Consider the following 17,035-nt stretch of genomic DNA (forward strand, 5'->3'; position numbering starts at 1 on the left):
TGTGTCCCTTGGTTAATGATAAAAGGAATCACAAATGTACCTAAAATCATTAAGAACAAATGTTTGTCATGGCTAAACAGTGTTACATGCCAGAGATTGGAATCAATCAACAGACTGCATTATTATAGGGTGTGGGGATAGCAATTTACCTATTTTCTAGAGAACATTTCAGAGATGAACCAATTCTCCATCCATACTGTTTTGATCTCTGGCATTCTGAAATCAGAACTGTCGCGCCACCCCCCACCAAACTTTGTTCCTGTATCTGAAGTTGATAATTTCCTATTCCTTTTTCAGCTATTTCAATGTATATTGGTATCCTTCGCTTCTGTTTCCCTTTCTGTGCACGAAATGCTACACTGCAGAAAGCGTTAATAAAGTAGCTCTCTCTAACATATTGTTACATAAGTAGATGCCTTAGCTTATCCCATGGTTTGTTAAAAGGCTTTCCTGCTCTCCCAATATTTAATTTTAGCAGAAGCTGTATAACAGTTTCTCCAAGCTTGTTCTGCCTGCATCACCAGTAGTTTCAAGGGGTACAGTGGATCTAACAACCAGGGATTTGAAAGCTTTACAGGCTGCAGGAATGATTCTTGAATGGCTGCCCTGTTTGGGAAGACCTCTTCCAAGGTTAAATGTAGGTCATCCAAGGCCAGATTATGGTAAACTCTGTCACTGTTCTTGCTAATGGCTTTTTGTAAGCTCTCCGGCTATGTCCGTAAGGTCCAGTGTTTGTAGCAATAAACTCTCCAAGCGTCCAGTTCTATGATTAAATGTGTTTAATCCAGATGAGTCAGCCTCTCGCAGTCCTTCGCCACCAGTCAGCCACATCAACTGACTCTGTGTGGAATTCCTGCGTGTAACCAACATCAACATTCCTATAATCACATATTTGACATTCTTGAGCTGGAAGCAACTCCAGCTCAGGCTAGAACACATCTCCCCCTTACAGACCCACATACATTACAAATAATACACAGCATACAATGTACAAGGAATCGATAAATGGAAACGCAACACCCATAACTTCATTCCTTATGAACCCAGGACTGCAAAGTTATCTAACAAAATCTATTAAATATTTCGGGGCCTTGTGGAACCTCTGTGTCCTTCTTCTATCCTGTGTATCCCTTCCGGACACTGTCTCTGTTTGCTCCACTCGAACTCCACCTCTTAAACTCTCTTGCCCACTCACACCCACAGGCCCTTGTCTTATGCAAGAGCACTCCATCCTCTATTAGCATGAAACTGCTACACTCATCTCCCTCTTTCACATTCACAGCACCTGCACCCCCATACCGTGCCACCTACCTCCAATTTCATTGTTCTCCATTTTCTAATACTACAAAAAAGGATGCCCCACTTTGAAGGGCCCTCGAAATTTTCTCCAGTCATCTAAAATCCTTCCTGACCTCACCTTTACATAATCTCCCACCTGAATGTTCCTTTCATTCTTCTCTCCACCTGCTCTAATGTTAATTCGCATTTTGGGATCCATGGTGGGGGGATTTTAGTACCTGTGTTCCTCTCCCTCATTAACTTGAAGGGAATTAGACCTGTTACACCACTCATGGTTGTACGGTAGGCCGATAACAAATCCATAACAGTTTAGCAAACATCACTCTTGTTGGTCATGCCATCTAAATAGCTCCTATCACCATGTGGTTAGCCCTTTCAACAATGCCATTGGCTTGTGGGTTGTAAAGGCTGGTGCAATAATGCTTGATGCCACTCATTTCCAGATACTTTAATTTCCTCAGAAACTAATTCTGTCCCGTTGTCAGTTTTAATTTTATCAGGTTATCCTTCCTCCCTGAAGATTTCCTCCATGTTCCTTATGGTTGTCCTGGTGGTGCTCTCCCTAAGAAACTTCACCAACCATTTAGAGTCGACGTCCACCATAACCAAAGCAAACTTTAACTCTCCTGTCAAAGTTCGCAATGTACCTAAAAAAAGCCATGTACGTACTGTGCCATACCTTTCCCGAATCTTCAGTTGCCCCTCCACATGCGTTATTGCCTACTTTCAATCTTTTTTTACTGCCTTTGCAATCTTTGCAACGTTTGACCTATACCTCATGTATGTATTCTCCATATTGCCTTCGTGATGGCAGTAACCTAAGCTTGCAAACAAAGAAAAGCTTTTGGCTTTATCTGCTGACTAGCCTTACACTGGTTTACAAGCACAAGGTGGTACTTAGGGCCCAGGTGGGCTGTGCCATAATTGGGATTTGCCCAATCTCAACTTCTTTTTCCAGTCCAAGAGTTCAGTGTGATAACGCTGGCTCAGTTGCTGGCACCTGTGCAGGCCAATGACTGGTTATGCTCATACTTTCATGTTCCTATGCAGAAAGCTTACTGATGGCTATTCAAGCTCACCATGTGGAATTATCTCTACAAATACAAAATGTTACTCTGCCCATCTATCCCAAGTTTCTCACTCCTGTATCATAATCTTTGAGACTGAAGAAGGTCCACTGCTAATCAAATCTGGCTGACTGGTTTAGGATTTCGTAAAAACTTTGATTGCAAATAATTTGATCTACTTTTTAGAAGCGCTTGCCCTCCATCTAGGGGACAGTCTGGTCCTGTGGCACACCATAGGTTTGTTAATAACCAAATTGTATTTTTTTTAATAAACCATATGAACACACACAGTGCAAACACAGTATAAGTTTTGACCAGCGACAACATACATCATAAACCCTTATAAATACTGTCCCAAATCATAGTAAGTTCTCCAGTCCATCTCATGTTTCTGATGGCAACCCCTTGCCACGTAGGATCCTCATGCTTCCCACGGAAGTAAATTGCCGAACACCACTAAACCAGGGAGGGGGGGGGGGGGGGGGGATCACAGAGTTCCAAAGCCTGGCAATGTCTCTGTTAGCAATCATAGTTCTGATCCCAACTAGGGTATGTTCTTCACCACAACCCCTCAAGTCTTCCATAATGCCCACGCCACAACACATTTTAACAGCCTGGTAGTTTAAATGGTTTCTAGGACTTCATGCATCCTGCATTGGAGTCGTCCTCTGTGCCAAGTTACACAAGAGACCCTTGCATGGCCTTTTAGTAAAGTGCAGGACCAGCTTCTGGGTAGCTGGTTAAATCATCCCAGTTCACTCCTGTCATCTTCCAATATGCAGAAGGTTTTCCCCATCCCCAACTTATTAGCAGAGTGCCCCTTCTATCTGCCATGACCTCAAGGTTGTGATCAGAGTATGACTGGGAATAGAGGCTCTGTTGCAACATATCCCATAGTTGTCCTATGGCATAATTCTATCCACAAAAGTGTTGAAAGGGGATTTAATTGGGCCTCACTAACCTTACTCCCTTTTGCCAGTTCCAAGGTAGTGGTGATATGATAATAACCAATACCACTGACAGCCCTATCTTTATCAGGGGGCATTATCTACAAATAGGAGACCTGTGACAACAGGGTTTCTCTCATGGCATGGTCCTCTTCGTGTCCCATATTCAAGGGGTTTTGTATGAAAGAAGATATAGGCTCGGCAGGGATCTATCCTCACCCGTCATAAGGAGCTCAACTAAGCAGTCATTAATTCCTTTATCAGCCCTGGGAGTGCTTGTCAGTATATATCTTCAAGGTACATAGATGTGGAGTTAAGAATAGTAAAATCCCACTTACCTACCTACTCGTAACTTGTCAATATAGTGGTAGCCAATAATCTGCAGTAAGTATTGTTGCAGGTCAATATTTTGGCACTTGATATTGTGAAATACAGCCCTCTAACCCTGGTTATTTTTGACCTATTTGATGTTCCCTTTTGTTCTATCTGCTGTTTGCAACAAGATTCTTTGAATAAGTAAATAACCGGTGGTAGAGCTGCCTCTATATTTCTTTTGCAAGCAACATTCGGAGGAGCTAACACCAAATGCTGTCTCATTTCAGCCGATTTCTTCATCACATGTTGAATGCTTCATATGATTTGTAGTCCAGTTTGAGGTTTACAACCCTTAGCTACACATGGTTATGAAAGACCTTTTACAGGCTGCATACTTTCTCATAGTATACTACAGCCGTGCACTTCATTTATTTTTTATATCTTTCTGGTGAGTAGGGCACATACTAAGATTGAGCACATTAGCATTATTCTTGCTAAAATTTGTATTTTTTGTTATTGCTGTTGTTAGAGTAAATCATATAGTATAATTCGTCTCCGTACCTTAAAGACTTTCTTCAAGTGTGATTTCATTGTATTACCAATGATCTGTCTATGTGTGACACAGTTCTCAAAGGACGTGTAGCCTGCAGTTTCAAACTACGCTGTGTGGGCTTTTCATCAGGCAAGCATAAATAGGCTAGCAAAAATAAATTTCAAATGTTTTGATTGAACGGATTACTACTTTATCAGCTAATTTACATTAGCAAAGGATCCTACTCAATTCTCACTGTTCATCTTTCTAAGGCCTCTGGTTCACACTAAATCTGACAAAGGATCTAGAACTCATCTCGGCTCCTTTGGTCGATAAGAGCTGTGAGGAGTATATGCATGATGCTGAAACAGATAAAACCTAAGGGTGAGCAGAAGGTTCCGAACTGAAAGGCTCTACAGATCTTAACATACTAACTAGGTTAGTTGAGTTGAACTCATTTGTTCATGACTTGGCTTGGTACATTTAGCAGCAAGGGAAGCAGTAACTTCTCATTTTGGTTGATTTATTGCTAACACTGAAGGAGTTTATTTTGACCTTGCATTCATACGTAAGGCTAAATGCCCTAGCATGGGTTCCATTGCATATCTTTTGTGAGTGGCATTTTAAAACGATACTTTAAACCTAGATTAACAATGCAAGGAGAATGTTATAAAATACTGTGTAATTGTACTAACAGGTTAATCCTCGTTTTGATTTTAGTGACTCAAGCTTCGACACCCCACTACCAAAGAAACTGAGAAGGAAATTAGAATATGCTTTTGTTCCTAAAGAGAATTTCCGAAATATAGAGCAATTGATGCTATCGTGCAAACAAAACAATAAAGGTATGTATTTTTTTTGCTTATTACCTTGAATGATTGCAAGTATTATTTTCAAGTTGAAGCTCCTGCCTTGATGATTATGGATTACATTTGTTTTAGTGAAGATGCTACTTGAACACGTACTCTTGCCTACATCCACTAGCCAACAAGGTGCTTCGTATTTCCTAAGAACAGTATCCTCAATCCTTTTCCACACCTACAATGACAACATTCTTGTATGTATGAAGATGTTGGTACCCATTTGCAGGTTTAGAAACTCTTCTACTTCATCTCCTGTTTTTAGTCTGGGTATTTACAGCGTCATTTTTTTTGTTTACATTTGTTTATTGATTTTAATATTTAACAAGCATCTTAAACAAGCATGTACACATGACAATTTATAAATGTAGATTGAATATTATCATGTAATCACTATAGTCGCTAATAGGTTATTCTTGTGTTACATGCGTGATGCAAGCCTTTGTGTCGTGTAACGGGGGGATTAAGGCATAGAGTATGGGAAGAGATGAACAGGTATGTGTGTTAGTGACATTTCTCCAATTCAATGTTTCCGACCACTAGTAACTGCGCCGCCTTATCATCCTTGCGTGATATGGTTTGCCCATGTGTTTTTGATTATGCCATTAATGGCAGGTGTGTTGTATTGTGTTCTGGATATGTGTACGGGGCAAGTAATGTGTGAAGTCTCCTCGCAATTTTTGGCCTACATTATGCAATGTTGTTTACTGTGTGGTCTGTTAGTCATAAGCTCCGATGTCTCGTCTGCGATCTGGGGGGGTCTCGGTTGTTTTTGTGTTTTCTTGCCAGGATGTGCAAAGATCTGTTAGGATAGTGTCCAATGCTGCCGCCATACGCAATGTTCACAGGCCTTGGGTGTCTTCTCTGTGAAGTGCTACGCTTTCCGCCCAGGCCCAGCATACTAGTGACTGAAACCAGGCCTCCTTAGCAGGTGGCTCTGGGGATTACCAGCGTCGGGTGATTAAGCGTTTCACTACTATCAGCCCGAGATCTATAAATCGAGATGTGACTTTGTGTTTTTTGGATCGTTGGTAAAGCACCAAGAGACAGACATCCCAGACCCGTTCCACAGTGTGGCTGGTGCATTGCGATAAATGTGTTGTTACTGTGTCCCACAGGGGTGTGGAATTTAATAAAATATCTACTTGTCCATGGGGCAGGTTGCTTCATAAATATACTTGTCCTGTAACAAAATCCACTTGTCCCTTTTGTACCATGCAATGCAGCGACAAATTATGGCCGCAGTCTCATTATATAAGAGCTCTGAAATATCCTCTCTGATTATGCCAGGTCTCCCTCCATAGTAGGGTTTGAATACTAGCAATTCCATATGTTGCCACGTTTCCGCAGATCTACATACTGGGGCTGAAGGTAATGACCAGCAAGAGTTCCAGGGTTGGAATGCCTTTTTGAGTCTGGGCAAACCTACTAACTTGCATTTTTTAAGAGATTTCACCAACTCTTGTTTAATCTTTTCCCGTACTGAGAAAGGTTGGATATTTACTCCTGACAATGACAGACAAAATATTTTTCCTGGGTTGGGAAAAAAGTGGGTGGAGGGAAAGTAAACTTGCAAACACTCAGATTTTCACGTGAGCAAATCTACACCTGCATATTTGCTCATGCTAAAATGCAGTTCACAAATATTTTATAGGAGTAATATTTCTTGGCCTACTTCTGTTAAGTCTTGTGAATTCACGAAAGTCATATATCTGCACTTTTTCGAAAGACATTGGTGCACTTTATTTAATAATTGGGCCCCTAATTAGGTCTAGCGTTAACCATGTCCTTTTGTGATTATTACAATTTTGTCTCTCTCCCTCTGTTTATCGGCTTGCTTCACTGTGACTGACAGCATTCTGTTCTTTCACAAGGAGCATATTGACACACAGTCGTTTTGTTCAGTGCCAGGAAATACTGTGCAATGTGTGCTTTTTGAGACCAAAATCATTTTTGCTTTTTCCAATGTTCGTTATAATGGTGAGGACCTGCAGCTCCCACACCAATAAGGTTTTACAAAAATCATGCCAAAACAAGTCACGCATTGATAAAACCAAAAGGCTGACCAACAATTTCAGACCTACTGGTTTTGCCAATGCTTGTTTGTTTTCATGTTTCCCATAATCTTATTAAAACTGATTACACTGATTTTCTATTAAGAATATTTTTGGGAAATACTAGCGTACATCAATACATTTTACGGAATGATGCTGCAAAGAAATGGTACCTAATTCTTTTCATATAGTTTAGCGAAATGTTTTTGCTTTTTTTTGTGAAAATGTTATTTTGAAAGCAAAGAATCATCAATCTTCCTTTCAAGCTTTTGCAAATATTTGCATCTAATCAGAGAGCATTCTGGGAGAATTATACATAGCCTCATATTGCTAAACAATGAAAACCTGTGTACACATTTGTATACACTAGTCACTGTCAGTAGTGCAGTCTGAGCTTACAACATGTACTTAGAGTGCTCACTCTAATAATACAGCCTTTGCATTAATAAACCATAAATGCAAGTTTGAACAGCTTTAACAAATGGACACAGATATTACCTTAACTGCAGGCAATGCCTTTCCCTGATCCATAATGTAGTACTGTAATCTGGCAGCAAAGGGTTTGTACTTTAGGGGTTTTGGCCTACTTTTCCCAAGGACAAAGTACAAATGAAAACGTGTTGCCCTTGACCCCAAACAATATGTCCCGGGCGTTGGGCTATAGGAATTCCACATCCCTGGTCCCAGTATGTGATGAGGGCAGTACAGGTCCATAATGTGTAGTAGATCTCCGTTTATCAGTCCGCACCTAGGGCAGTGGGTATCAGCTCGACCAAAATATTTGTTCACCTTGGCAGGTGTCATATAGGCCTTTTGCACTATGAAATACTGTATTAAGCAGAGCCTAGCATTCCTCGGAATGTATGTTGGTCCCCTGATGATGGCCGCCCATTCGCTTTCCGTGCTATGTCTCTGTATGTACAGCTTCGTTCAATATTATTTTCACGGTCTGGACGTTTTGAGGGCATGCGAGTTCCCTAATTTCTGTGAAGAAATAAATCAGCAGAGGGGCCCATTGTGTTTTATAGTTTTCCACTGTACCTACAATGGTGTCGGTTATTTTTTCCAATCCCAAGATATATAAGAATGTATGCAGTCATTATCTTCTTTGGCTGCATCATTAGCTGGAGTACTCCCTTTCCACCATAACGCCTGTATCACTTGTTTTGCTGCACATTTTTATAATGGTTTATAATGTTCTGCTGTACATTTTTTAAATGTCCTCGGTTTTGTGTGAAAACCAGTGGCGGATGCTCTTTTACTGTTTTATCTTCTAAAGCCTGGAATGAGCTACCTGTGGCATTGCGGAATCTGGAGAATGAAAAGTGAGAACACGGCTTTTCGACAAGGACTAGTTTCCATTCTTGTCTTTGGTTCCAGTTTTGTGCTTTAGTGCCAGGACGCCTGTTGGCAGCTGTACGCTCTATAAATGTTTTATGATTGATTAATTTTTTTTTCTACACATAAGTTAAGGGACATCATTTTACCGTTTTGTAAAGTAAAAGGTATGTTTGAGGGTTCGCAGCGTCTATAAGCATATGTGCTGAGAGTTTAGGAATATTAGTTTGAAACATACCATCTATCACCTTCCAATACAGTGGCATTTTGGAGCATTGTCATTGTATGCAGATTAACGTGCCATTGCTCCAGCGCTGAATACCAAAATCCCCTTTCTACGTCACAGACCACAGATCTTCTTCAGCAACCACATTCATTCACTCATTCACTGGTGGGGCCCATAACACCAATCATTCATTCTACTTTTAGATCAATGGTCCTCGAGAGAGGGGAATCCTTTCTCTATTCCATGCGCTGGAAATGGGAGGAAAAATGCACCAATCACCTGATGAGTAACAACAAGTTCACCTATTCCTCCCTACCTCACCAGGGTCTCAATACTTTTTAACCTAGCAATTCCTCCCATGGATAGGCCATGGATCAGCTGAGTTGCTGGGAAAAGTGACACCTAATTCTTCTAAACAATATACATCAATACACTTCAAATAATAACCCGACACAGTTCTTAAGTGAATTAAAATGTTTATCTAAATAAAGCATAAGAAAATCATAAAGCATTCAATATTTTGATTCACATATTTACCTAATCTGGCTAAATAGCATCCTCTATGTCAAATTCAGATCTTTCGTCTCTATGCCCATAAATCGATCAATCAGTTCGTAAATTAATTGGGCATCTGATCAGTCCGTCAGAGTCTCTGGCAAGCAGCTGTCCAGCAGTGTCACCGTCCTCTCCGTCAGCATAACGTCAGGAAATCTGGTAAAGCACGACAAGTATCTACTGACCCTCTCTAGTCTACTACTTTTATAATAAAATCAACAACAAAATGTTACAATACATGTTTTAGAACAAATCCGATTGGTGGAACCAGGATCATTCTTCCTGATTCTCATGCGTTCAATGTTTCATTAGATGTAATTCTCAATTTACTAATATTTTGCAACAGTTACTAGTCCATTCAGGGCATTTGTTTCCCATACGGGTTTGTGTCCATGGTGTCATCAATTATAACAGTTCTTAGTTTAAGGAAGTCCATTGTCTGAGGATTGGCACTCCTCCCGGTGCGACCTTCACGAGTACAGTCTGCCTGGGGTCAGGATGAGGTTATTGTTGCTCATCTTTTAGCGCAGGCGCACTTTACTCAGTGACTTCTGTATCTCGTCTGTCCGTCAAAATAGGGATGGCAGCCATTTTGTGGCCACTCCAGAAAGGTCAACTTAAGCAAAGAAACACAGAAACGTAATTATTACATGGAAGTGACTATTAAAATGTTTTTCCCACACTAAACCCTTTATGTGTGTGTATTCATCTAGCAAAAGCAACACGCGTTGCGATTTATACTCACATTTCAAAGCACGATTCACAAATCACATCACAAAAGCGACATATAACATGCAAATTCTAAATCTCTGACATTAGTATGCATACGAAATTAGTTTACATATCAATCAGGCCATGCAAATGCGATTCCCACGTGTATTTTCTAATTAGTAATGTTGATTATTCAAACACAGCAAACCATTAATACTATTAATATTAATCAGTTATTCGTTTTAATTCAAAATGATAAAATGGAGGAGGTATACGAATCTTAGGGAAAACCTCACTCCAGCAATCACCCTTTGGTGATTTTATCACCAGAAAACACCCAAATGTAGTACCCTTTTACGGAAGTTTGAAATGACTTCTTACTCATAGCTCAAAATTCAGTTTCTTCATATTCATCTCTTTTTTACTTTTTTATACATACTTTCTTTCCACTCATCTAAGGCTATCTCTTCTAAATCTTTTTCTGGATCCTTTCCTTTTCTCTTAAGTTTATCTCTTTTTATTTTATTATTTGTTTTCTTATTTCTACAACACATACACCCTAATCTTATCACTAATAATGCAACTATCACGCATGTTAATGGAAACAGAATTTTACCTATAACAGTACTACCTATTTTAGGTAAGACATTTTTAATAGCAGCTATTTTCTTTCCCATTCTTGTCCATACATCTTCAACCTCCAGTGGTACAAGTTTATCATGCAATTCAGTAATATTTTTAATGTAAACCTTTAGATCTTTACTTTCGTCTGGAATGTAAGTGCAACAGTGTTGACCTTTCAGCAATCCACAGACTCCACCCTCTTTTGCCAATAGAATGTCAAGGGCAAGTCGATTTTGCATTACCATAGCACGCATGGCAACCATTTCAGTATTAACCAATAAGAATCCATTAGCAGTGCTTGTTGACAAGCGATCCACTACTGTAGATAATCTTCTAATTTTATTTGCATTCAGAGTTATTCCCACTGCTAGTATCAATGCACAAAAGATGTCACCCACAATTTCTGCCCAGGATTCTCTCTTTCTACGCACTAAATGACTATTTAAACTATTTACACCCTCTTCTCTGTCCATGTGAAAGATTTTTGGAAATACCAGGCCTACATAACATGTGCCATACCAATGGTCTGGCAAACGATAATATGCCCTATTCCCACAGATAAAATATATTCCAGGAAATACTGGATCTCTTCCACCTTTGAATCCCCATCCACCTATGATTCGGTATGTATCATGGCACTCACTATTACCTACAAAAAGATTATCATATGCAGTTTGATTCATTCTTATACAAAATGTTCCTTTCTGAGGCCTATCTAAAGCTATTGTTGGTGTTGACTCTCCTTTTGTCAGGTGTTTCTCCATTTCTATGTCCCAAGCCGTTTTCTCAACCTTTCCTTCTGATGCCTTTTTTGTGCATCTTATGCCTTCTTTCCTCAACCATATTCAAAAATGTCTTTTCTTCTTTCTGCAAACTGCATGTCAAATTATATTTAAACACAACTTCTAATGTTAGTTCACTAGTCTCTAGGAAAAATTCACCTAAAACTTTATCAGGTCTTACCTTATTTAGCTTATTATTAGCAGGCACTAATGCAAAAATGTTATCTACATCTGAAAAATAATACTCTAATTTCCCTAACTCATAAAATAAGCTAGCTATTACACTACATGTTATTCCATAAGTAGCTGGAAGGTGATGATAAGTCACTCCCTCTGCCACAGAAGCAGGTAACTGCATACAGACGTAGCAGTCCTTTACATCCATAGTCTTTACATATTCATACAATAATTTTGAAAATACATTATTAGAGAAATCGTTAATAGACCTATCTTTATGCAAATGAATGTTTGTTTCTACAGTCGGTACTACCTTTGAAATTTTACCTATGTTAGTTTTGTTTTGACCATGTCATTCTACTGTATCTATTGTGACTTTAAATGATATTACAAGAGCTAGGATGCTCCATAAAAGCATTAATAATCCTGTACAACAGCAACATGTTTTACACCATCTTTTCATGAATGTACATCTACTTTTACTACCATCTATGTTAGCCATTTTTACTAAAATAGACCGTGTCTTTTGACTTAGCCTCTTCTACTTTGTGACCAGTTTCTAACCCAAAGCTTCTAAGCTTCTACTTGGTTCCACTAGTTTTCTACTTCTTCTCTTTTATTATTGTTTTCCACATCAACAGCTTCTTTGTTTATTCATTTTGGCATCTCATCGTCCTTTGCCTTCTTCTCCCAATCAGGATACAGAATTTCCTGAATCTCCGCTTCTTCTTCTCCAATGTCGGACAAGAGAACTCTCAGGATTTCTGATTCTTCTTCTTCTTTAACCACTTTCAGTAAAGCCTCCTCTGGATTTCCTTGACTGTCTGCCTCTTGGGATTCTTCAGGCAGGGCCACATACGTCCATTCCGGCGACTTATACTTCTGGTTAGGTTTTCTTGTTCTTCTGGACTCTTGGGTTACAACTGTTTCTTCCTCTTTTGATTTTTCCTGACTCGTGACTTCATTCACCTGTTCAGCTCTTGGTGATTTCACTCGAGATAATCGATATCTTAGTCTCTTTATTTTGTTCGGCCAAACTTCTGGTTTACAGTTCTTTTCAATTTACTTTCTTTGACATTCTTTTCATTCTTTTCTTCTCTTCAAGCTCTCTTTCTCAGAACTCGACCTTCAGGTATTTCATTCTCACTCTCTTCTGATTCTGTCCCAACTTGCTTTTCCTTTTCACCAGTCTCTTTATCCACCACTTTTTCTGGTTTCCCTACTTCTTTCTCTCCTCGGCTCTCCGACACGCAATCTTCCTGCTGACTACTTGTCCCTTCACCTAGCTGGATGTTGCAGTTCCCTACACCTCCTCGGGGGTCTTCCGCAATCTGTCCCTTTCTCTCTGTATCTGTCCCTTCTTCATTCAAATCTATTATTTCAGGTGGAATTTCATCTGGGATTTGTTTTCTTTGACTTTCTTTTACTGCTTCTTCTTTGTCTTTTCCTTCCTTCTTTTTAGGTTCTTTTCTAGGATCTTTCTTTCTTTGCTCGTCTTCAGAATCTGAGCTGTCAGAAATCTGCAATCTTCTCCTCAGAGAGACACTTCTGGGAACTAGAATCTGTTTTGGTTCATTTTCCCCCCTTTCAGGATTTTCTCGTGGTTTTGGCTCTTCGTTGTCTGATTCAGTACTTGACTCTGATTCATCATAGTACTCTTTCTCCTTGCAATCCACTGGATTTGGTATTCTCAGGGTATGGCTGGCATGGATCCAGTTTTTCAGTCCAGCACACTTCACAGCTGTTGTCGTGGTCAGAATGACTTGTCTTAGTTTTCCCCACCTGGGAACCAAACAATTTCTTCTTCTGTGGACCTTTATCCTCACCCAATCTCCTGGGCTTAGATCATGAGCTGGCTTCTTTTCAAGGGTGGTGGCATCCGCTCCAACCTGATGAAACACAGAATGAACTGCGTCAGCCAGGCCTTTACAGTACTCCAACACCATGTCATTAGAAATTGTCATCAGTTTGTTGACTGGTATGTAAGCATGCCTCATTGCACGTCCCATGATTATTTCATGAGGACTTAACCCTGTAGTTCTATCTGGGGTTGCACGTATGGTCATCAAAACTAGAGGCATGACATCAGGCCATTTCATTCCTGTGGGTAAACACATTTTCCCAATTCTGTTTTTGATTGTACCATTCATTTGCTCAACCACACCAGAAGCTTCTGGTCGGTAGGCACAGTGCAGTTTCTGTTGTACATTCAATGCTTCACTGACCAATTTTATAATCTCATTATAGAAATGCCCTTCTCTGTCTGATTCAAGGGTCACTGGGAACCCGAACCTAGGGATGAATTCTCTCAACAGCAGCTTTGCTACTGTCAATCCATCATTTCTCCTTGTCGGGTATGCTTCTACCCACCAGGAGAATAGGCAGACTATGACCAGAACATACCTCAATCTGTTACATGTTGGCATCTCAATGAAATCTATCTGCATTCTGGTAAAAGGCCCTCCTTCTCGGCCTATAGTTCCTAGGCTCACCACTGTCTTTCTTCCAGGATTGTATTGCTGACAAATTAGACATCTCTGACATAGACTCTCTGATATAATTCTGATTTTTGGGTTGTACCAGGTCTGTTTAAACAACCTGATCATAGCATCTCTCCCTATGTGTCCCTGGCCATGATACATCCGTGCCATGGTAGACAACATGCTATCTGGTAGGACTGGTCTTCCATCTCGATAGACCCACACCTGATCCTTTTCCCTTGGTGCACATCCTGCTTTTACCCACTGCCTTGTTTCCTCATCTCCTGCTTCCTCCTGCAATTGTCTCACTTCTTCCCATGTCCCTACAACGTTAGTAAACATTAAGGAATAGGAAGTCATTTCTTTCTCCTTTGCCCGATTGACTGAATACTGATTTCTGGCACAGTACTCAGACAGATACAATCCTCCTGAGGCGAATTAGCCGGGAGACGCTCCACATTTTAAAAATAATCGTATACTTGTACTCACCTGTGTTGTGTTGTGTTTGGTTTTAAAAAAAGCACCTCACTCGCGTTGACCCAGCACCTCGCACAGCTGATTGATAGCTGCCGCGGAGGGAGGGACGCCCACCCCACAGGCCACGCCCCCTTCAACCTCTACAAAAGCGCGCGCTGACTGAAAGCGGCGCTCAGACAGATACAATCCTCCTGAGGCGAATTAGCCGGGAGACGCTCCACATTTTAAAAATAATCGTATACTTGTACTCACCTGTGTTGTGTTGTGTTTGGTTTTAAAAAAAGCACCTCACTCGCGTTGACCCAGCACCTCGCACAGCTGATTGATAGCTGCCGCGGAGGGAGGGACGCCCACCCCACAGGCCACGCCCCCTTCAACCTCTACAAAAGCGCGCGCTGACTGAAAGCGGCGCTCAGACAGACACAATCCTCCTGAGGCGAATTAGCCGGGAGACGCTCCACATTTTAAAAATAATCGTATACTTGTACTCACCTGTGTTGTGTTGTGTTTGGTTTTAAAAAAAGCACCTCACTCGCGTTGACCCAGCACCTCGCACAGCTGATTGATAGCTGCCGCGGAGGGAGGGACGCCCACCCCACAGGCCACGCCCCCTTCAACCTCTACAAAAGCGCGCGCTGACTGAAAGCGGCGCTCAGACAGATACAATCCTCCTGAGGCGAATTAGCCGGGAGACGCTCCACATTTTAAAAATAATCGTATACTTGTACTCACCTGTGTTGTGTTGTGTTTGGTTTTAAAAAAAGCACCTCACTCGCGTTGACCCAGCACCTCGCACAGCTGATTGATAGCTGCCGCGGAGGGAGGGACGCCCACCCCACAGGCCACGCCCCCTTCAACCTCTACAAAAGCGCGCGCTGACTGAAAGCGGCGCTCAGACAGATACAATCCTCCTGAGGCGAATTAGCCGGGAGACGCTCCACATTTTAAAAATAATCGTATACTTGTACTCACCTGTGTTGTGTTGTGTTTGGTTTTAAAAAAAGCACCTCACTCGCGTTGACCCAGCACCTCGCACAGCTGATTGATAGCTGCCGCGGAGGGAGGGACGCCCACCCCACAGGCCACGCCCCCTTCAACTCCTCCTCTCCTCTATAGATATGTGCAACCATAGGACGCGCAGCGGACGAGCGCAGCGGGCGCGCCGATTGCGCGCCGAAGGCGCGCTTAAGGCAAGCTCGTCTGCGCTCGTCCGCGCCCGGCCGGGCCCAGGGGCCACGTCCTCTGGTTTCCCCAGAGGCGACAGACTGGTATACAGCCGAGACCTCTTATGCCAGCTACGGCCACCTATCTCTCCTAAATGCGCCATCCCATTACACCCTTTGGAGATTCCTCGACGCTGCAAGTATTGCAATCTACACTTATGCACTCCAACCACTAAACCATCAGGCGAGCTAATGACCTACTCCATGTTTCTTTTGAACTGTAGGTCCCTCGTAAAACATTGCCTAGAGATCTCCCTACTACTAGAGGAATACTCCCCAGATGCTCTGTTTCTGACTGAGACTTGGCTGAACCAAGACTCTCAGCCAGACCTGGCACAAGCTATCATCCCAGGGTACCAGATAGCACGCGCAGACCGGCCTAAGGGCAGAGGTGGCGGCCTCGCAATTATATACAAAGAAGGCTCCATCTGTCGTCACTTATCGGAAGATATTGAGGACTGTGAAAACCTCTCTTTCGCCATCGAATTCTCTCCCAATGCCTGCTTCACCGGCATTCTCATCTACCGCCCTCCCGGCCCTATAGGACAATTTAACACTTCCTTGCTCTCTGTGACCTCTCAGTCGGTTGTCTCCCCGTCCAATTTCTCCCTACTTGGAGATTTTAATATTCATTTTGACAACGCACTAGACCTGCCGGCACAAGAGACTAAGTCAAGCCTGGCTGCATATCAACTCGAGCAACGAGTACCATCTGCCACACATGAAAAAGGACATCTGCTGGATCCTATTTTCAGCAACTGTGACCAACTTGAAGTGGGAAACATAACCAGACTCCCCTGGTCAGACCACTTCTTAATAGCCTTCAACTGGACCACAAGCAAACCACCCTCCTCTTCATTTACTATTAGGAAAACCCGTAACTGGTCCAAACTCCCCACTGACAACTGGTTACAAGTTCTAGGTACCATGAAACCCTCCCTTTCTCAAGACCCAATTGCTAATAACAAGAAATACGAAGAATGGATAACCACCTCGCTGGACCAGGTCCTCCCAGAATACGCACCCAAATCCAAGAGACATAGTAAAACAGCTCCATGGTACACAGAAGAGCTCAGGAACCTCAAACGTCTCTGCAAAAAACAGGAGAGAAAGTGGCGCACCTCATACGACCCTGAAGTAAAAGCCACATACAGGGAAATGATCAGGAACTATAAACTGGCTATTAAATCTTCGCAAGCTGCCTTCTACAACCTTAAAATAACTACGGCCAAATCTAAATCCAAAGAAATCTACCGCATAGTTAACTCCCTGATCAAACCCCCGTCCCCAGCCACAGATAACAATAACTCTCCAACCAAATGCAATGATCTGGCGGAATTCTTCTTCCAAAAAATTAATAAAATCTAC

The 17,035-nt window shown here is 41.7% G+C and overlaps 1 protein-coding gene across 3 annotated transcripts in view; it reads left to right on the forward strand.

Annotated features, from left to right (window-relative positions):
• Positions 1-17,035, forward strand: part of SLF1 (SMC5/6 complex localization factor 1) — a 557,620-nt gene that overhangs the window by 418,512 nt on the left and 122,073 nt on the right. For all 3 annotated transcript variants that reach the window (XM_085632479.1, XM_085632478.1, XM_085632480.1), the window contains exon 15: positions 4,881-5,005. In XM_085632479.1, coding sequence (XP_085488605.1) covers positions 4,881-5,005 — 125 coding nt within the window. The remainder of the gene's footprint in view (positions 1-4,880; positions 5,006-17,035) is intronic.

This window comes from Triturus cristatus, chromosome 2_1 (assembly GCF_964204655.1).
Source record: "Triturus cristatus chromosome 2_1, aTriCri1.1, whole genome shotgun sequence".
NCBI classification, from domain to species: domain Eukaryota; kingdom Metazoa; phylum Chordata; class Amphibia; order Caudata; family Salamandridae; genus Triturus; species Triturus cristatus.